Source organism: Camellia sinensis, chromosome 13, assembly GCF_055761805.1.
Source record: "Camellia sinensis isolate YWXY chromosome 13, ASM5576180v1, whole genome shotgun sequence".
NCBI lineage: Eukaryota > Viridiplantae > Streptophyta > Magnoliopsida > Ericales > Theaceae > Camellia > Camellia sinensis.
In genome coordinates, this window is record NC_138973.1 from 107,726,889 (window position 1) to 107,749,128 (window position 22,240).

Consider the following 22,240-nt stretch of genomic DNA (forward strand, 5'->3'; position numbering starts at 1 on the left):
TAAACGAAAGGAAAAACTAACTCAAATATAATAACAATCATGATTCATCCCATTAAAAACATCACCACTAATAGCATTAATGTATTAAAAAAGTAAAAAAAAAAAAAAATATATAACTCTAAGATCAAAACATCACATCATTACTGGCGGGACCCACTGCCATTAGTGGGAGCACTAATTAGTGCTCCCAAGCATTTTTCATATAATAATAAATTATTAATATTATTATTTATTTTTGAAAACAAAAGGATAGGGTTAAATTTGAACAGTTTGAATTGGGTTTGACCCCGAGTCATGAGTAAAAGGACCAAAGGCGAGTCCATTACTTGTTCTACACCCACTCACACGCACAGATGTTCATGTACATAGATATATAGCTTCTCGTATTTGTATATGTGTAGTGGTGGATCTAATTGCTCGCTGTATATGCATTTGAGCTCTTCAATCAATCGAAGAACAGAGGTTGAAGATGTTGGACGTACTATTAGGGCGAGGATTTAGCTCCAAATGGTTACTGCAATCTCTCTCTCTCCCTCTCTCTCTCTCTCTCTCTCTCTCTCTCTCTCTCTATGTATCTATCTATCTATATATATGAATTTAGTGACGGCATTGTTGATTTGTGTTTGGTAATGCAGTAAATCGTCGATTAAGCTGACGAGGACTCGAATCGATGTGCTGCGGAGGAGGAAGGAGGCGACGCAGAGGTTTCTGAAGAGTAATCTGGCTCAGCTACTTGCTAATGGCCTCGATATCAATGCCTATGGAAGGGTCAGAAAACTGATGCTCTGCTTTCCACTCGATTTCGTCTTTTGTTGTTTTGCTCTGATTTTTTTTTTTTATTTTTTTTTGATGTTTTTTGATTTTTTGTTTAGAGTGTTGATCCAAAAGTAAAATCTTTTAATTTTAGTTATTCATTATTTAGAAATTACTGCCATAGGAAGGTTTGCAAGGGCACATGACTTTGGTATAGCAAACTTTAAAGAGAAATGTGCTGTATAATAACACTAGATAAGGAAACTAGGGGAAAGTAGGGGAATTAGGCATCCACAAGTTAGATGATGAAATTTAGAAGTTGAAAATTTACCTCTTTTTAAGGATAATATCAATAAGTAAGTTGACTTAGAATAAGGAAACTAATTTTGTGTAGTGTGAGATGGCTAATTGTATTTAAAAAAAAAAAAAATTGGGGGCAAAAAAGGTTTTTGGTGAATGTAAGAGAGGTCCGCCACCATTTGAAAAAACTTGGTGGTTTTTGGTGATTTTAAGAGAAGCCTTTGCCGGTTGTGTAGCACCATTTTGTGGTGTGAGATTGCGGGTTCAAATCGTACAGAGAGGAGTTTGATACCCTTTATTTCTCTCTAATTAAGAGGGTTGTATTATGTGATTGTTGGGCTTGGCGCTTTCTTTGTGGTAATTGCTGGGTTGGGTTCGTTGTTGGATTGGACTTGTAGATATGCAATTGTTTAGTTTGATGTAATTATTCTCATATTTGTAATTAATCTTGTATTGATTGGCAAAAAAAGAATAAAGAAGTTCAAAAAGTAATCAAAATAAAAAGTGTCAGAATTTTCTGGACATGTAAGAATAAGAATAACAAAAACTTTATAGTATCTAAAAATGAGAATAAGAAAACAAGTAACGAGGCTAAATTGGAGCTTGTGATGATCTTTGTCTTAAGTTATATATATAATTGGCAAGATAAAAGAAACAAAAGGTGGAGACCTAAAGTATGTTATCGAGGGTGAAGATTGGAGAGTGCTAATTAAGAACGCTGAGATTAAGGATCAGTGAGGGAATTATTTTGATGCCCGAGCACATAACCATAGCACATTTAGAAGTTTGTGATAAGCTCATGTTAACACAATATGACATTTTCACAGGCCCTAATTCTCATCTTGCCATTTTTTATACTTATTCTTTTGTCTAAGTGTTCTTATATGCCTTGTGTATGATTTTGTACTTCATGTCTATTTAATCATATTATTGTTGAAATGTACGCCGACATCACAAGTACTTGTTCACTTCATAAATTGATGATGTCATATGCTTTTTTGTACACTTATTATATGTTCAAATCAACAATGATAGAGAGTTCTAATTTTGGAGTTTTAAAGAGAGTTCTAATGATGTGGCAAAAAAAAAAAAAAAAAAAAAACATAGGCACACACATCACATCACATGTCCCCACTCCTTGCTACATCACTAGAGCTCTCTTTAGAGCTCCAAAATTAGAGCTCTCAATCTTTATTCATGTTCAAATTGTTGAATAGCTTAATATACATTGTTGGACTCATTGCCTAACAACTTAAGGTTTTGGGACAATTGGTGATTTATCATGGTATCAGAGCTCGGGTCTTGGGTTCAAGTCTCTTCATTGGCATTTCATATTTGGTCCCCATTTGGCTTGTTCTTCTCTGTTTGGTTGTCTACTCCTTTTGTTTGGTTCGTTGTTTGTATCTCCATGTGCAACACAAGGTTCTATGTGAGGGAGGGTGTTAAATAGCTTGATATACATTATTGCACCCATTCCCTAACAACTTAGCTGTTTGGGACAATTGATGACTTAGCACAAAGGATTTTTTGCCTCAACAAGAAAGAATTATAGTGTCTGTTTTGGATGGATGTGATTTCAAATCAAGGGATTTGAGGTTAGAAATATTGGAGGGTTGGATAGAAAAACTACAGAAGAAGATATGTTGAGTTAAAAGGGATGTATTTTAGTATGATCCTTGTAGCTAGAAGATTTCAAATAACTACTTTTATATATTTATTTAAAATCTAATGATAAAGATATTTAATTCAATATTGAAGTTTATAGGCTAAGTAACACAGACACAGACACGTGACATGACATCAGCATGTCGATACGTTAATTTTCAAAAAATGCAGGATATAACACGCTTGAGATACGTTGAAGTTTTATATTTTATTATATGTCATATTCATATATATGAATAATTTATTCAAAGATAATAATAATGTAACACAACAGATTTTTTATATTAAAAACTTATATATTTCATAAATTAAACATTGATATCATTTACATAGCAATTACTTTCTAAACAATGTAAAACAATTATGTAGTATTGTATTACACAAAATATATTCATCTTAGAAATATTTCAAAACATTTTTAGGATGTGAAGAATGGAGAACACTGTTATAATGAAGGGATTCGTCATATAAGATGAATTTGGAAGGTTCAAGAAATGTTATTGAAGTGTCTGCGAAGCTTCGCAAAAGTGTCTGATGTTATGAATTTGAATTTTTAATCAGGATATGTTAAAAAAGTGTCAGACACGCTTTTAGGAGTATCTGATGAGTGTCATGTTGGACATGACATGCTTCTTCCATAGAAGTGTCAGTGCTTCTTAGTTTATAGGTAAATTGTCAAATCTAAATTTGAGTTGTTCTCCTTGAATGATTAATGTCAAATCCATGCATTTTAAATTCACATTCATCCAAATGAACTCATAATTTGTTGATGAATACCAAAAAACTAAGAAGCACAAACACTTCTAAGATGGTAACATGTCTTGTCCAACACTGTATCGAGCATCGACACGACATGATACTCGTCGGCTATGAAGCACGTGTACAGGTATGTCAAATATGGTAAAATCTAAAGAAAGTAAGGTAGGGGCACGGTTGGCTATGTTCATAAAAATTATTTATTTTTAATTTGAAGTAATGCAAAAATTAGTTAAATGATTTATTTCATTAAGATCAAACCTACAATTCACATTTGATTCCAAAAGTAAGGTATAAACACAAATTAAATGACATTATATTATAAAACTTACAAACCAAAGCTTAGTTTTAAATCATGTCAAGCATAAAAAGCAAGTCCAATGAAACTAACTTCACCTCTATATAGAAGAAAATATTATTCCGGTTGAGGTACGACATGTGTATATATGCTAGGTATGTCTAGGATATGGCAAAAATTAAGAAGAAAGGATTTTAGTACGTGTTTAGTGTACCTGGTATGTATGCAAAAGTACTATGCAAAGTACCGATTCCCGTTAATTACTCGGTACAGTACGGCGTATTTGCTGAAGTACCCATGCTTTATGGCTCGTCAGACACTTCTTAACATTTAAACACACATAGAACATATTACAAGGTTGAATAAAATAATTTGAATCCAATGACAAAACAAAAACAATATAGATCTTCTTTTAGACTTTAAAAATTATTATTTTTGATTTACATATTCATATATATGATATATAGTTATTTGTTTATCATATGACATATAACAAATATATAAAATTATATATTTTGCATGTGTCCCCACGTGCCGTGTCCTAATTTTTTTGAAAACTTTCATGTCGGCATGTCCGTGTTATATCCATATTGTGTCATGTGTCTGTGTCTGTGCTTCTTAGGCAGAAAAGCAAGAGCAGGAATTGTTGAGGTTTTGATGGGGGTTAATGCAAGAATTTCAATATATTTACTATTTCTTTCAGTCTAACAAAGTACGGTAGTCTAAATAATTGGTGAGAGTTGACTTATAATTTGAGCACTTGACCAAAAATTAATGTGGTAGAATCTGCTGCATAAGTTCTGACATGTTTATGTAATTACTTGCATCTACCAAAGAAAATTAGTTTTTCCATTTGGGTTCGTGTTATTAACTTGAGTTGTTATCTCCCACTGGACCGAAGCATGTTTTTTTAATTGCCAATCCTGTATTCATACTGTAGTTCCTTCTTTTTCTCCAACTTAAAACTTCTAGTCATGCTTCTTAGGTGCTGTTTGGTGTAGCTGTTAAAACAGATTATAGATTATAACTTAACAGATTATAGATTATGATTTTAATTAGAAACTGTTAATCTGTTTGGTATAGCTGTTGGATTATATATTTAAGTTGCTGAGTAATGTTTGTTAAATAAGCTGTGAAGTAGCTTTTTTAATTAATTTTTATTTTTTATTATTTACTATTTGTCTACATTTCTCATAAAAAATAATAATAATATTTTATAGTCCATTTGGGTCTTTTTCTATTTTTAAAAAAATAAAAAATAAAAAAATTTAAGAGTATAACCGTAAATTAACATGTCCACAGCAGAGGCTGATAATCAAAAATAAGGGGTGAGCAGCTTTTCAGAATCAGCTTTTTTGACTTAAAATAAGTTGTTAGAATCAGAAGCTGTTTGAAATAAGTTTAACTAAACAGTTCAAAATAACTTTTTAAAAGCCAGAAACCATAAGTTGGCTTAAAAAAGCCCCACCAAACACCCCCATAGTGGGTTTAGCTTCTCTCAAGTTGGCCATCTAACTTGAAATAGCCATCCATTTTTTGTAATACAAATGTGATTCAAACATATAGCTACTAATGTCCGATCATCTTATATTTTTGCATGAATATTCTACTCAATGATGCCTAAAAGTGAAAGGCTTGGATTACCGAAGTTTGCCTCAAATTGGGCCCTCCAAGCCCAAACTGTCCTCTCAAGTTGGATGGCCAACTTGAGAGAATCCAAACCCCTTGTGATATTCCAGATAATGCTTCTCTCACTAATCATGATATGAGAAGCAGAATTGACTTACACTATCTATCTTCGCTATTCGTTTTAGACATCTAATAGTCTATATCTATTAAAGTATTAGTTATTTATGCTTTAGATATGTTCTTATAAAAGCTCTTTTTTTTTTTTTTTTTTTTTTTTTTTGTGTGTGTGTGTGTGTGTGTGTGTGTGTGTGTGTGTGAGGAAGTGAAACAGACCGAAGAATTTCTTGCTGGACTGAACCTATTGTCATGTTATGATTTTATTGAGCAGTCCTGTGAATACATATTGAAGCAGGTTTCTGTCATGCAAAAACAGAGGTATGGGCAGATTGTAGTGGTTTGATTTGTGACTTTATATTTTTACTTTCTGTGACATTATTATTTGTTAGCAATAAAAAAAATTTGCCAATTAAATTGTTTCTGCCAATTATTTTATATCTTGACTTGTGGAACTAAGAATCAAGGAAGTAAATATCAAGAAAGTGGATATATAGGAATCCAAACCATATGTATATGTCATATTTATATAATTTAGAACAAATTGCAAAAATGAATGGGAGCACATGGCAATTCTTGTTAAATTAGTATATCAGGGGCTTGGAGATAGAGATATATTGACCAAAATACTGTGAATACAGTGGATATATATATCACTACATGCTGAAAACTGTATGAAAACCCAAAGGGAGAATTATAATAATAATGCCACCGGCATACCATCTTCATGTTGCATATGTAATACGCCAATTCAATGGCATATGTTTTATGTCATCATTGTTTCTTGCTCCCTTACATCCAATTGGTATTTATATTCAGTTTCATTTGTGGGATCCTTTGGAGTATTCTTAAGCTAAGAAGAAATATGGGTGACATTATAGAGTCTAATATCAGCATGTAATGACATAGTGTCTTGTACGAGAAACTTTGTTTCTTAAGTTGGACGATTTTGCCTTCAAGGGCCATCGTTCAGTGGAGTTGAAAAGATATTATCATTCATTTGAGATGATATTAACGTTCTTATCTGCTCCAATTACTTTTTCCTTCCAGTGAATGCCCTGAGGACTGCAGGGAGGCTGTGGGATCCCTGATGTTTGCTGCAGCTAGATTTTCTGATTTGCCTGAATTATGTGACCTCAGGGACGCATTTCAGGAGAGATATGGAAGTTCTTTGGAACATTTCGTTAATCCAGAGGTGATCTTGAGAAATGCACTCTAAATTAAATATGATATTAACAAATTAATAATTGTAACCACCTTATTGTTTTCGTCAGTTTGTTGAGAAATTAGCTTTGAGGCCTCCAACAATGGAGAAGAAACTCCAGTTTTTGCAAAGCATAGCATTAGAGTTGTCAATAAAGTGGGACTCCAGGGCTTTTGAACAGAGGATGGCTAATCCTTCTGCATTTGCAAAGGTATGCCCTTTATTTTCTTCAATTCATGACTGATAAACGAAAAATGATTGTGTTTTTTGTGAGGATACTTATCATCGAGAGGTTTGTTTCTGTACTATCTTCGACCAATTTAAGTGGAATTGTCTTCACTGTCATTCAAGCCTAAATTGTTTGGCTTCTTCTCTCATATCTCGCAGGAGGCACCTAAGGAATATGGGCCTGTCCTTGACCATGTCGATAAATTCAAATTACCTATTGGCAAAGAGACCGTTACAAAGATGGAGAAACGAAATCTTTCTTATCAAGAGAGGACTGAGCTTACCAATGACAAGCATAGACTGCGCAATGGCGGGGAGGATAGTCTCTTGAAAAGAGATGAGTTGGACCATCAGATCTTTGCAAGAGAGGAATTAACTGGTTATAGGGAGAAGCCACTCATGGGTAGGGAACAATGTATTCCAAAAAGAGACAACTACAACGTTCCCCTCCAAGGCAGACGAGAATTCACAGATGGCAAACATGAATCATTGAATGGAAAGGAGGATACTGCCCTGAAATCAATTAGACCAAACCGTTCAAATTTTGGAAAAGGGCCAGAATTTTTTGATAGTGGATATGAGATACATAATGATAGGATGAATAGTATCCCAAACAGAGATGGCCATGGCCATCTATCTGATGGAAAATCAGAAGTTGCTGCTCGAGTTATGGGAGTTCCAAGTAGGCGTAATGGTAAAGATGTTTTGTTAGTTGGTTATAGCGATTATAGTCAACCAGGTACTGCAAACTCAACAAGCAAAGTTAAGGATGAAGAAACAGATAGGTTGAAGTCCTACTCACGTAATGCCATCCTTCCTCCACCATACGTTAAATCAAAAGGTAAACCCGTCCCTCCACCTTATATTAAATCAAAAGATGGCAAATACGGAGTTAACACAGAAGCTAATCATGCCAGTGCGGACTCCGATGGAACCTCCATGGACTCTTTAATGCGTAAGAGTAACAATGTTGCGCAGAGGTCAGAGAGGAACCAGGGAGAATCAGATTATCCAAACTATGACGACCGAGCTGTTGGACCTGCACAAGTGAGTAGTCATGGTCTTCAGAAAGATGTAGCTTACCGGGATAATATACCCCTGCCAAAACCAAGATCAATTAGGAGGAAACACTCAAAGTCATTATCCAATCGTGATGATTTCGGTAATATTGAAGATGCTGGGGTTGTAAAGAGAAGTTCAAGTAGCAAGAGAAGGGGCAACTCAAGAAAGGGCTTGCAAATCTTGTTTGATGATGAGCATCATCAGAAAGATGAAGAGGAAAGGAGGATAGATAGATTACTGCTGCATTACAGTAAGAAACCATCATCAACCTATGAACCAGAAAAGGTACGGATTAAGTCCAAAGCTCAAGCTCATGCATCGCATCAGATAGCCACTGATGGGTCTGATGGGCAGGCAGAAATGGTTCCTCATCCCACAAGATCGGTTTCTCTCCCCAGTGAGCAACCTACTCTGACAGAGACGGTGAAAGTTTTTACTCGTGCCAATTCCTTTCAGCCAGATAAGCCAGCACAGCATGTACATCCCAAATTACCAGATTATGATGATTTGGCTGCCCGGTTTGCAGCCATGAAGGGACGGTGAAAGGTGCAAGGAATCCAAACTTAGAATTTGGTGTCTTAGATTACTTACATGAGTATATCCGTTGTTGTCTTCTTACTCGCGTTTACCTAGAAATGCATTGTTCTCTTTGTGGGGAGCGGATAGAGAGGATTTCACTCCTGCTCCCATAAAGGGCTATGCTCAAATCACCTATATATACAAGGTCTGATTTTATTTTGGAATCAGCTTGGGCCTTTTGTTTTGTGTTGCTGTGGTGTATTGTATCTGTTCATGAAACTTCATATGTTATAGATTCCTCTGACTAATAGTTATGAGTTGAGATTGAGATTGCAGCTATGCTACCAGAGTTTTCACAGTTAATGTTTAGTTTCATTTAGTTATTGTAATTAGCCTTCTGCTTTATGTGCTTCACCCACTGGTTGCCATAGTTTTTGGTCAATAACGCTGAAATGGGTTTTTGATTGTTGCCTAGGGGTGGCTCTCGTGTCCTAGGGTCGTATTTGTGTCATTTCATTTTGGGTTCTTGTCAAAATTATTTAAACACTAACTCAACTTGTATATTATTTTGTATTATCATAGCATTGTTTTTGGTCCACATCCAGTTTGTGTGTCATAACAAAAAAATTTCAACCTAGTTAAAAATAAAGTGCATGAATGTGCAAGTTAAATTTCATGAAACTAATCTCCAATGGATAAAATTATTAATAAAAATATTTGATTTTAACTCAATTTTATTTTCTTAATTTACAAAATTAGTTTTTAAATTACAAAAAAATAAAAGTACAATAAATAAAAAATCCAAGGGTTTGAGCCATGTAACAAAATAAATTCTGAGTTTTATATTTTCTGACGTGCCATGGTGTATGCTTTTTGCAGACGATATTTGTGTTAGTGGATGAGACTAGAGAAGGAGTTAACACAAAGTTGGAGATCTGGAGAAAAGCTCTTGAATCTAAAGGATTTCGGATAAGCAGAACTAAGACAGAGTACATGGAGTGTAAATTTAGTAACAGTAACAATGAAAGCAGAGGAGAAGTGAAGATTGAGAACCAAGAACTGCCTAAGAGTGAACATTTTCGTTATTTAGGGTCGATTATCACAACAGCGGGAGAGATTGATGCAGATGTGGCTCATAGGATTAAGGCGGGACGGTATATGTGGAGAAGTGCGTCTGGGGTATTGTGCGATAAACGAATACCCACTAGACTAAAAGGTAAGTTTTATAGAACGGCTATTAGACCAGCTATGTTGTATGGGACAGAGTGTTGGGCAACCAAGAAACAACAGGTAGATAAGATGAGTGTGGCTGAGATGAGGATGCTAAGGTAGATGTGTGGTAAGACTAGACAGGACAGGATTAGGAATGAGTGTATTCGGGAATGGGTAGGAGTAGCACCGATAGAAGATAAGTTGAGAGAGAATCGTTTGAGATGGTTTGGTCATATTCAACGGAGACCAACAGAGGCAGTAGTGAAGAGATGCGATGCTGTAACGGTAGATGGAAGTGTTAGGGGACGGGGTAGGCTTAGATTAACGTTGACTAGCGTTATAAATAGAGATATGAATCTACTTAATTTGACTAATGAAATGGCCTTTGATAGGGCCGCGTGGAGAAGAAGGATTCATGTAGCCGACCCCATTTGATGGGACTTAAGGCTTCGTTTGGTTTGGTTTGGTTTGGTAAAATCGATGAAAAAATGAATATTTTAGTCATTAAACTCATGAAAAGACTTATTTTAGGCATTTTATGTATAGATAACTAAAATATTTTTTTTTCAATCAGTTTTATTTAACGAAAATAGGCGAATGGTTTAGATTGAAAACAAATTGAATGGTTTGAGCTATGTAACAAAATAAATCCTGAGTTTTATATTTTATCAATTTAAACTTTATACTTTGAATTTGTTTTCAATCTAAACCATCTACCTATTTTTGTTAAGTAAAATCGATGGAAAATGAATATTTTAGTCATTAAACTCATGAAAAAGGTTATTTTAAGCATTTTATGTACATTGAGTTTAATAACTAAATTATTATTTTTTTCAATCAATTTTATTTAACGAAAATAAGCAAATGGTTTGAATTGAAAACAAATCAAAATATTATGGTTTAAATTGACAAAATTAAAAAGTCAGGATTTATTTTGTTGTAAACCTCAGACTCCAGATTTTTTTTTTGTTTGTCATTATCCCTAATTTTTATTATTATAATTTTTTAAAACTAAATTGACTCTAAAACCGTAACAAAAAAATATAAGAAATTTAAAAATATCATAGCATCTCTTACTGGAATAACACTAAAATGTGTATAACAAATTCTATTAAACAGATTACCCGTGTTTAACTTTGTTTTCCATTGTGTACAAATGTGTGTGATTAGCCAAGGTGCTATTATCAGCTCCATAGCATAGAATGCCATGGTTCCCTATCCCAAAATCTGTCTTGTACTCTGAGTCCCACAATATGGTGGCAAACTTTTTTTTTTTGAATAATTTTGCATTTCTAGGAATGCATTAAGAACAGAAGATTTGTGTCACCACAGTGATATATAACTAATACAAAATGACCAATTTGACCTCGGATATTGGGGTACTGTAGCACCTCATACAATTAAAAAAAGAAAAGAAAAACAAAGTTTGTTTAAGTAGTGATTTAAGTCATTGTCAAGAAACATAAAAAGCCATAGTGCATGTTCTATGATTCTAAAATTGATCTTGGCTTCTTTAGTCACAATGTTCTGAGTTCATAAAGATTATTGGTATTAAAACAAGTAATACATTTTATTTTCAAATCTCATCACTTATCTGGTAATTAATTTACTTACATATTTTTGACTTGCTTACAGAAGGGAGTCAGCCATACATAAGAAAACATGTTGATAATATAAATATTAGAGTTCTCTCTCTGTAACAGCTGAAGCTGTTAAATGAATTGATAGCTAACAATTCAATTGTAGCATCTTTATTCACTTTCAGTTCCATATTCACTTGTTGCATAATTGAACATATACATAAATTCAACTGTCAGAAATAAAAACAATTCAAATGTCTGAAAGCAATTGCAAGATACAATATACACACAATAAATATTCATACAAAGTGAAGCTCCTCTGGAACGTTGATCATCAACAATGAATATCCATCTCATGGAACAGTGTCCTTGCAAAATAATTCTGGGGTACCTGTTAATAAAACCAGTTGGGAAAAAAAAAAAAAAATCCACTATATTAGGAAAGGAATGCACTGCTTCAAAAACTACTAAATTTCAAACCAGTAATGGGTTGGGTCTTTCCGCCCGATTACATTGTTCATGCTTCCAAGTTTGCGTTTTTGCTATTTTTAAAAGTTTTTGTTTTGTCAATTAGTTGGTCAAGATGAATCTGATTTGGTCTAGGTTTTTTCTAGTAATTTGACTAAAATTTGCCACTTTTGGTATTTTTGTTGGTTCTTTTCTTAATTTATTGCTTAATTGACAGGGAATTTGCCTTAGGGTTCTGTTCAGTAATAGAATTGGGATTGTTATTAGTATAATTTTCTATTGAGACTTGATGATTAATATAACTGTCTCCAGGGAGAGTTTCTCTAAGTTATTCCAATTTTTATAGCAATCTTTCTTGTTCAACAAAATTATAAAAGAAATGTTGTGATTTGGAGTTTCTGATTCTACTTTGTACACGTATTCATGCATCAGTTTGTTCAGTGCTAGGTTTGAAATGGCATGGTTCGATTCTAGGTTTAAAAATAATCAACCCGACTAGATCGGTTCAGTTCTTGGGTTAGCCTCACCACTGAGACAATGGTTGGGGTTCTAGGGTTTGGTTATTGGCCTAATAAATGATCTGCCCCCATATAGGACAGTTCATTTCTGGGTCTGATTTGCAGTTCACACCACAGGTGATGAATCAATTTAAATTTAAAACGAAGAAATCACTTACCTTGACCAAGTTCTGGCAATCAGCTAGAGCAACAAAATCCTCTTCTTCCCCGTTCTTGTGATCTGCTATGCAGTTTCATTCCACCAGGCCTTGAAGGGGCAGCTTTCGCCAATCGCTTTGCTGCAAAAAATTAGTAATTATAAGCACGTAGAGGATGTAGTGGATGAACATTTGTATAAACCAACACATAGACACAAAGAAACAACAGTACTAAAATAGCAAAGACATCCATCCCGTAATTTTGTTGATCACTTTATTTCTTAGTTCAAAATCATGGAGAACATCGTTTTGACTAAGGTTTTGGCCAATATACAGGATGTAGTATTGAATAGTACTGTGTGTGTGTGTGTGTGTGTGTGTGTGTGTGTGTGTGTGTGTTTGAGAGAGACAGAGCGAGAGTCATGAAGAAAATATCCTTGCAATCCAGGGCATAGAAAATACCCTTAACTCCAAAATAAAAAAGCAATAGAATTACCTATTTCATAGAAAAGCTCATTGACATTTTGTGCAGATTTTGCAGAAGTTTCAAAGAAAAGCAACCTATTGTCTTTAGCATATTGCTCCCCTATCTGCAATATCAAGGATTCCAAACTTGTCTTCAGTAACTTGGATGAATTTATGGAAAGTGTATCAAGCGATAAATAAAGCAATCACGTGTTCCTCTAAATCATGGCTCAAATATGGAGATAGCACGTTCTTAAGCAAGAGATACAAGCGTGAATTTTTTCTAGGCAACCCAAATATTGTTATAAGGCTTTGTCAAATGAGTTGAGATAGATATCTGAATAGCTTTTTGTGCTCTCAACTGTAATACAGAGTTGATGATTTAAGATATACCCAAAGAGATTCATGATTGATATTGAAAAAGGACGCAAGTTCATCAATAAGAATAAATTATAGTATCTCGTGTTTGTTTTGTTCCCCCCCCCCCCCCCCCGCGTTGGTATGCAAATACTAAAAAAAAGAAAAGAAAGAGAGATGAACTTTTTGTTAAAAACTGAGTAATAAGACGACTTGAGTAATAGTGCAACTTGAAAATGATCTCAACTTGTGAAGCTGACACATTTATTATTTATCATTGAATTAAAAAAATAATAATAAAAAAAAAAAATAAATTACTTGGGGTAAAGGAAAACTAGGAAATTGGGGGGGTAATAAGTGAAGAAAAATGATGATTTGGTTATGTTGCACAAGATATGACCAATGCAGACCAACTCAGCCCTAGTATGCAGGAGCAACTTCAGCCAAGTTCAAAGTGCAAAAGCTCTGTTATCAGAATCTTACGATTCGCGATTCGATTCACGATTCGATACGAAATTTTTGCAAAATCGATATGAATCTATGAGTGAATCTATTTCGGAAGTGAATCTCTAGTGAATTGCACGATTCACAATCGATTCACGATTCGATTCAGTTTTTACGATTCATGCAATTTTTGAAATTACTGTGTTCGACATATTTTCGACTTATTTTTTCCATCTTTTTAGTGAAAATGACATAATACAACCTCTAATAGTATTTAATACCAAAATAACCAACATATATATATGATTTGTTATTATTTTAGTGATCATAGAATTTTTTATAGGATCCAATCAGATTCAGTCTGACCTAACATATTTTTAACATTTCTTCTCATTTTTGTCCCCTTCAAAAAATTGTAATATATCTTCTAAAGATGTTTAAAATTAGAGTTACACTATGAATTATCTATTACTATTTTATTAAATTGAATACTACATGTGTGAGGTCAGTTGTACCTGTTAAAATGTTTTAGGCTTTAAAATAAAATATCCTAAATAATTCTTTCTTATTATTTGCTCACTCTTACTTAGAAAAGTATATATGCTTATTGTCCAAATATCAATATCGTTGTTAACTATTGTTACTTTATAAATTAATAGTTTCTATTTGGTTATTACCTTTATTAAGAATGGTTGATAAAAAAATCTAAAAAAAAAAAAAAAAAAAAAAAAAAGGTAAGATGGTAATTTTACATAGAAACCTTTGTTAACTTCTCACCTATTAAATTACGTGATTATCATTCAAAATAATATTTTTGTTGATTTAAGTCTAAATATTTTATATTTATAAGATACATTTAACATCTAAATGTGCAGATATATGTTTTTAAGTGATTTAGAAAAAGTGATCGAATCTTTACGATTCGCGATTCGATTCGATTCGCGATTTGGTACGAGACCATTTCGATTCACGATACGAATCCCGATTTGACAACTATGGCCAAAAGCATAAAGCCAACAAAAGCTATGTTACATGGACTTGGTTGCGAGTGTCGGGTGCGGGTGCATATTTAGAGGTCGTACTCATCAAAATTTCAAATTTAAGGGTACGTGGACTCTTCAAAAAAGTCATATTTTTATATTTTTAATCCAGTATGTAAGAAAAAATGATGCTATATGTAACATACAACGTCAAAAAGGTATTTTATAGCAATTACACAACAAAAATGATACATGGAAGATAATGTTAAATACAAATATATGATAAGTGTCCAATGGAAAGTAACCGACACATATCCCACACCCTCGTCCGAGTGTTGAGTGTTTGACACGGGTATTTGATTTATTTTGAAGAGTCCATGTAACATAGAAGAAAACCAAACCAAACCAAACCAAACTAAACAAAGCCTTAAGTCCCATCAAATGGGGTTGGCTACATGAATCCTTCTTTTCCACGCGGCCCTATCAAAGACCATCTTGTTAGTCAAGTTAAGTAGATCCATATGTCTATTGACAACGCTAACCAACGTTAATCTAGAACAAAAGTAAAAAATAAATTGATGCTGTAAGAAAGGATAATTTAGTCAAGGATATGGTTTCATGAAGAGCTAATTGGAGAAGATAGATCCAAATAGTTGACTCCAAAAAATAGTTGGGTGTAATTTTTTTTGCGTCAACTTGAAAGAAACGAAAATCAGAGAAAGTACAAAGATGACATTCCCTGAAAAAAGACTATACTGATAGTTTGTCTAAATTATTGGAATTTGGCAAAGGATTGTACTCCTTTTCAACTATTTTGACCATTAAAAAAAAGAAAAAGAAAAAAAAGAAGCCAAAATGCTTTATTTCACATAGATTAGACACATGAAATTGCACAAGAAGAGGGATATGATATAAGCTAACAGACATGGGGTAAGCATATTAATATTTATATTTCTCTTTATCCATAAACCCATCACCAAGAGGTCACTCCCTCTGCAAGGCACATCATTATTGCTACCAGCTAGCCTTCCCAATTGCTTAGGAATCTTGACACAGGCTATTTAAAATGAGATCCATCTTTAATGCCAATGTGCTCATGAAAAATGCCATTGATCATACATATGTTTATTGTGAATAATTATGAATTAAAACCTAAATATGGATAAAACCAACAAGTTGTAGTACCTCATTCTGCACCTCTCTTTTTGATTCCAAGTCAGCCTTATTCGCCACCAAAACTGTTACCAAGTTTGGATTTCCTACAATAGCAAAACATAATTTTTATTAAACACTAATAAGGCACCAAGGTAACTTAAATAATGAGTTAGGTGCTTAGTGTCCAACTAATTACTGAATGATATAATTCTGTGCCATAATAGGTATAGCAATTTTAACATATTATGAATACATGCTAGCCCTAGACAGAACTAAAAAACTTTACAAGTTCAAGGGCATAAGAAGGGAAATATGATGGCTTCTCTCAAAATTTGAAACACCATTGAAATTTTAAACACAATCTAAGAGATGTTTCTCACTACCTTTCATATCAAATTTCAAGGGAAAGTATAGTGAGACAAAAAATAAAAAATAAAAATGGAAGGACACCAATCCTATAAAAGATTGTTTCAGTTTACTCTCGAAAATCCTGGAAGCTTGCTATTATACTTCTTTAATCAACTTACAAAGAACGTCTTGCTAGATTTGCTTAGAACAATATGTCTTATCTGGTTGAAACAACTATTAAAAAAAAAGTTTAATTAAGTAGCACCTAACTCTACAAACATTCTTACAAATTTTCTCGCAACCCAAATTATCTGGCTGTATCATAGATGTTGACACAGTGACCTCAACCTGCTCATGTCTCTAGCATGTTTGTTTGGTGGGATTGAAGGGTGGGATTGGACTAATAGTGCATCCGGACTAATAGTCCATTGTTTGTTTCAAATTTTTTGCACCGGACTAATAGTCCGTCTGGACTATTAATCCCAAATCTATTGGACTATTGTATCCCATGAGGGGAGGGACACAAATCATGAGATAACTCATCCCGTGGGATTAGGTTGCCAAATTATATTGTTGATTCTCTAGTATTAAATATCTTTTTCCTCATGGTATTAATTATACTTAATAAAGTAGTCTCAATTTAAAAATAAATAATTTTAATTAATTTTTATTGATATTTTATTTATTTAATTTTTTAAAATATTTTTTTATAGATATTTTATTGATGTTTTATTTTAAAATTTTGTTGATATTTTATTTAATTTCATTATTTAAATTTTCATAGATGTTTTATTTAATTTCATTATTTAATTATTATTATTTTTTAAAATAAATTTATTTAAAATTTTAATTAAAAAAATAGCATATATTTTTATTGATATTTTATTTATTTAATTTAAAAAAAAATTATTTAATTGTGTAAAAAATAAAATATAATAAATTTTTATTTAATCTAACTAAAAATAATTAAAATGTTAAAGATATGTTTAATATTGCTATTACTTAGTAAATAATTGAAAATGATAAAATAGTCATTTGAATATTTATCATTCTCCATAATATTCCAAACAAACATAAGATTCATATCCTATTTAACCAAATAGTATTTTCCTGACATTTAATCCTATGACTAAACAAACATGGGATACATATCCTATCTTTGTTTCACTGGATATAAAATGGAGGATATAATATGATGTGAGATTTAGTCAGGATACATAATGAATATGATATAGGTATTGGATAATATATCCCCCGATTCATGTTTGTTGACTTGATATATAAGATTGGATATATATTATCCATGTTTGTTTTACAAAATATATTATGGGATATAAACAACTAATTTCCAATATTGCCCTCATAATATTATATTATATTATATTATATTAAATTAAATAATATTATATTATATTAAATTAAATTCAATAATATTTATATTAAATTAAATTAAATAATATTATATTATATTAAATTCAAAATTTGTATTAAATTATATTATATTAAATTAAATTAAATTCAATAATTATATTATATTAAATTCAAAAAATATATTAAATTATATTATGTTAGATAGACAAAAGGGTAAATTGGACTTTTTAAATCATATCCCAACCAAGGGGATATGATATAATGGGGGGAGGGGAGGTATTGTATATCCTCCACTTTTGGGGGATATACAATCCCATGGGATATTATATCCTCTTTGAAATTTTTTTTGCAAACATGAGATATGTGGATCCCACAGGATATAGTATCCAATCTCACCCTTTATATCCTGGAATCAAACAGGGCCTTAGGACTATAAATCCCAGGATTACAATCCAATGGATTCCAATCCCTCCTTATTCAGTCCGTCCAAACAAACATGCTAAAGGTTCAGTCATCAGTGACATATTATTAACAGGCTGGCATGGTGAGAACTTCAATATTAAATCAATAAAAAAGCATATCATTAATTTGTAAAAAGATGGAAATGCCCGGGGACTGTCAGTCAGTGCCATTAATCCTATTTGGAAAAAGTAAATACATTTTTTCTCCTTTTTAGAGCATCTGATGATCTTTCAAAATCAAAAGAAGCGAAACTTAGAACTAAAAATGCTTAATGGTTGTAGAAAATTGATAGTTTGGTTCAGTCAAAAGCCTTAAAATAATGTGTCAAGGTGCAATGAACATGCATTTAATAAGATTTTCCTTGTGAATTATCCCAATTTGTTTATTCTACTATGTTTGTGAACTAGTAATTCAAAAGAAGTAATTAAACACTATGAAAACGATTAAGCGGTGGTTAAGCGGTGAAGCTCTTTTCCAGATGATAAAAAGCTGTACCTTCAACTTATATAAGACTAGTTTCAGTTATCTAGTCAAGAAGAGAACTATCAGGGAGCATGTTACAGGTTTAAGTAAATCACCTTGTCTTTGCAGTTCGCGGACCCACTTTTTGGCTCGTTCAAATGAATCCTGATGCCAAAGCACAATGTGGTTAGTCGTTAGTTAAATCCTTCTTGCTAATGTATAAATAACCAAGATGCAATGCAACTACTAATGGTTTATTATGAGGAAATAAATTGCAAAAAAATTCTCTCAATGTATGCGCTGAAGATTCCTAGTGACATGGAATGAAAGGTCAAACAGCATCCAGATGAAGAAGTACAACACCAGACATCATCACATGGCCAAAAGAGGCACCATCTTACAAACTTTAAGAAATAAAATGAACATGAGTTAGTTACCCAAAAAAAAAAAAGGACTTGAGTTATGTCAATAAAAGAGACATTAGGTTACTTGAGCAGAAGCGAGATTGCAGCACGTACGGGCATACGCATAGAGTCAATTAAAACTCGAAAGAGGGAAGGCTAAGCCTAAGATGGTTAGTCATCATTTTGATGACCTTAGATTTATTCTATGGAATATTGGAATACAACTTACTCTTGCTTCTCATGGTTCACATGTCCAACTCATAAATTTATTTTTTGGTCCAATAATAAGCAGATTTTTCTTTAGCAATCAATTTAGATCATATATGAACATCATCATTAAAAAGCAACCAAAAACAAAATTAGTAGAAGTTTGCAAATAGTTACCATGCTTGTGATGTCATACACCACAACAGCTGCAGCTGCACCACGGTAATACATTGGAGCTAAGCTATGGTACCGTTCTTGTCCTGCCGTGTCCCATATATCAAATTTTATTGTAGCTTCATTTAATGACAAAACTTGAGTGAAGAAGGCCGCTCCAATGGTAGATTCCTGAAAATTATACTCATATCAAGGCTCCTACACAATAAGAATGTGTAGAAAGAAACATAATAATCAAGAACAAATAAAGACCAAAAGAAGAGTGAACCTGGTATTCATAAAACTGGCCTTTCACAAATCTCAAAACCAAACTGGTTTTTCCGGTTCCCATGTCCCCAAGTAATACCTGGAAATGGCTTTAACAGTATAAGAATTTCAAGCACTACAGCCATGAATTAGTAAATCAAACTCATTTAAAAGCAGCAAAGAATTCTCCAAAGGAATACATAAAAGCACCTTGGGGTTGCTGAAAATACTAAAGAAAACAATTTTTTTTTCTTTGTTGAGATGATAACAATAGGATTTGGAACCAACTTGACATCAAGGTTGAGAAACTAAACAGGTACTACATGGTCAAATAAGACTAGTACAAAGGACGTATACACAGTTCAACCAAGTGGAGATGTTATTAAGTCAATCTCGAGCAACGAAAATTCAAATTTCAGTTTATTTATTTATTATGTACTTTCCTTTACTAGATTTTGACAGGAACTATTACTCGGCAAGTCTAATAAGGTTAACACCTGTGTTACATGGACTCTTCTATTTTCCTCATAGTACCCACCGGATATGACATGGGTAAGGGTGCGGGATATGTGTCTGACACTCGTACCTAATTTAGACACTCAGATCCTTTAATTTGTGACAATACACGAAGAAGAAGAAGAAGAAGAAGAAGAAGAAGAAGAAGAAGAAGAAACTCACATTTGTTAGTAAAGTAATATTTTTTGCCTTTCACATGAATTAGATATAGAAATTTCATATTTTTCCTTAATTCTATTTAATTTCTAGTATATTTATACATAACTCACAACATCTAATCCGAGAATATTATATAATATGCAACATATATGTGCATATGACGTGTCCCTACCCATATCCAATTTCGGATACGTACTCCAAGATTTTAAGATTTAAATTTATGAAGGTCTGACGCTTGGATACACACCCGCACCCGAGTCCATGCAGCATAAGTTAACACAGAGCAATGAACATTGCAAATCTATCTCTAATGTTGTAAATAACCTGCAATGAAACTCATAGCCTCATATTGCTTTCCCCAAAATTTTGAACTCATTGGACACTAAATTTAATGAGTATTACCTCTTAGATTTCCTTCTTTAATCAAGTTTCACTCCCATATAATGTGCTTTCCATAATGATCTAATCAAATTTTCATTCAACGAAAAAACTATGTGCTCAACATACTTAGCCGGGGTTGTCCAAACTCTTTTTAACGGACAATATTAAGCCCAGTTTGTTTCCATGTATTCGCAGCTGATTTAGTTTAAAATTAGAAATCACATGCTTCCGCTGTAAAAGGGCTAACTTTTTAAAAGCTAAAATTAACTTGTTCTACAAGTGAAAACAAACAGGGCGATGATCAACAACTTAATCGACCCATTATACTCACAAAATTAGTAAATCAATACATGTAATGTAAACATCATCCAAAACAGCATATTTCTAGTGTGGTATGTGTGGTTCAATTGAAGTGATTCTGATTGTTACGAAATATATAATTAGCATTATAGAGGTTCTAATACATGGAAATTGCAAAATACAGTAGACATTCAGATCAAATCAAAGAAAATCAATAGCAGAATCAGTTTTACAATCAGAAACCAGAATTCAAGTTTAGGATTCGGATGAATTCAATTTAACTACTATACATACAACTATCAACCCTGATACACTAAAATTGAATTCACAACTATATTAAAAATAATAAAAAATTGATATAAAAGCGAATAGCTATGAAACTAAGGGAAAGACATACCCACCAGCTTGGCTTGTATGTTCTTGTTGCCTGTCTTCGCCATTCGATCAAAATTCCACAGATTTCAGAGAGAAAATAAGCAGAAGCAGAAGCAGAAGAAGAGATGGAAAGAGCTTAGAGAGAGAGAGAGAGAGAGAAATCTGAATCGGAGAGAAAGAGAAAGAGAAAGAGAAAGAGAAAAAGAAAGAATGAACGTTAGGTTTGAAGTGTGTGTGGATTTGACTGGTAAGTTGGTTGTTTTGATTGCTTAGCTGTCATATGACTTCTCATCTTCATCTTCATCTTTGCTTTGGGTAAGATTAGAGATGTCGACTTTTTTTTATTAAATAAATGTTCGAATATCGACATGTGAGATATTTAGATTTTGTTTACCATAACTTAAAAAATTTAAAAAATTATTATTTTATTTAAATCATATCATCTTATTTTAATTATATTATTTTTTTTATCATATTATTTCAAATTTAATTTATATTTCATAATTATTTAGATCATTCTAAATCACTCTTTAATTATTTATTTTATAATTATAACATTTAATTATTTATTTAATAAAAAATTTAAAATTTACAACATTTTTCCTTTGCTTTTGATTTTTTCTTTTCTCTCCATCCATTGTTCGCCGGGTCATTGGGAAGAGTATAACTCATGATTTTAGTAAAAGTAATAAGGCTTATGATTTCATATTGAATAATTAAAATTTTAAAATTGGTCAGGATTATAGTTAGGTAATACTCTAAGGCCATATTTGTTTAGGCGGACTGGATTAGTATTTTCATAACTAATAGTTCTAAGACTACGAATCTGTTGAATTATGTATCCTATCTTAACTAATAGTCAAGTTTAAAATAATTAATCCGTACTTCAATTGTTTAACCAAACATCGGATTAATAATTTTATTGGACTATTAATCTAATCTCAAACTCATATCCACCCAAACAAAGATGGCCTAAATTAATTAATAATTT

At 32.6% G+C, this 22,240-nt stretch overlaps 2 protein-coding genes across 5 annotated transcripts; one reads left to right on the forward strand and one right to left on the reverse strand.

Moving 5' to 3' along the window:
* Positions 1–277: 277 nt before the first annotated feature.
* LOC114259431 (uncharacterized) lies at positions 278–8,867 on the forward strand. 3 transcript variants are annotated; one of them, XM_028199447.2, is made up of 6 exons: positions 278–510; positions 636–768; positions 5,733–5,836; positions 6,566–6,710; positions 6,790–6,930; positions 7,107–8,867. In XM_028199447.2, the coding sequence occupies exons 1-6, from the start codon at positions 470–472 to the stop codon at positions 8,550–8,552; spliced, it is 2,010 nt and encodes a 669-aa protein (XP_028055248.2). In that variant the 5' UTR covers positions 278–469; the 3' UTR covers positions 8,553–8,867. The 3 variants fall into 3 exon arrangements, with proteins under 3 accessions (XP_028055248.2, XP_028055249.2, XP_082759240.1); XM_028199448.2 differs by having other exon boundaries at positions 295–510; positions 5,725–5,836; XM_082903114.1 differs by lacking the exons at positions 278–510; positions 636–768 and adding an exon at positions 1,237–4,757 and having other exon boundaries at positions 5,256–5,836.
* Positions 8,868–11,393: 2,526 nt separating this feature from the next.
* LOC114259432 (ras-related protein RHN1) lies at positions 11,394–21,607 on the reverse strand. 2 transcript variants are annotated; one of them, XM_028199449.2, is made up of 8 exons: positions 21,276–21,607; positions 19,541–19,618; positions 19,276–19,443; positions 18,604–18,652; positions 15,875–15,948; positions 12,940–13,033; positions 12,465–12,584; positions 11,394–11,711 (listed from the first exon to the last, which is right to left on the reverse strand). In XM_028199449.2, exons 1-7 carry the CDS (start codon positions 21,312–21,314, stop codon positions 12,484–12,486), a joined length of 603 nt encoding a protein of 200 aa, XP_028055250.1. In that variant the 5' UTR covers positions 21,315–21,607; the 3' UTR covers positions 11,394–11,711; positions 12,465–12,483. The 2 variants fall into 2 exon arrangements, with proteins under 2 accessions (XP_028055250.1, XP_028055251.1); XM_028199450.2 differs by having other exon boundaries at positions 21,272–21,566.
* Positions 21,608–22,240: the final 633 nt, after the last annotated feature.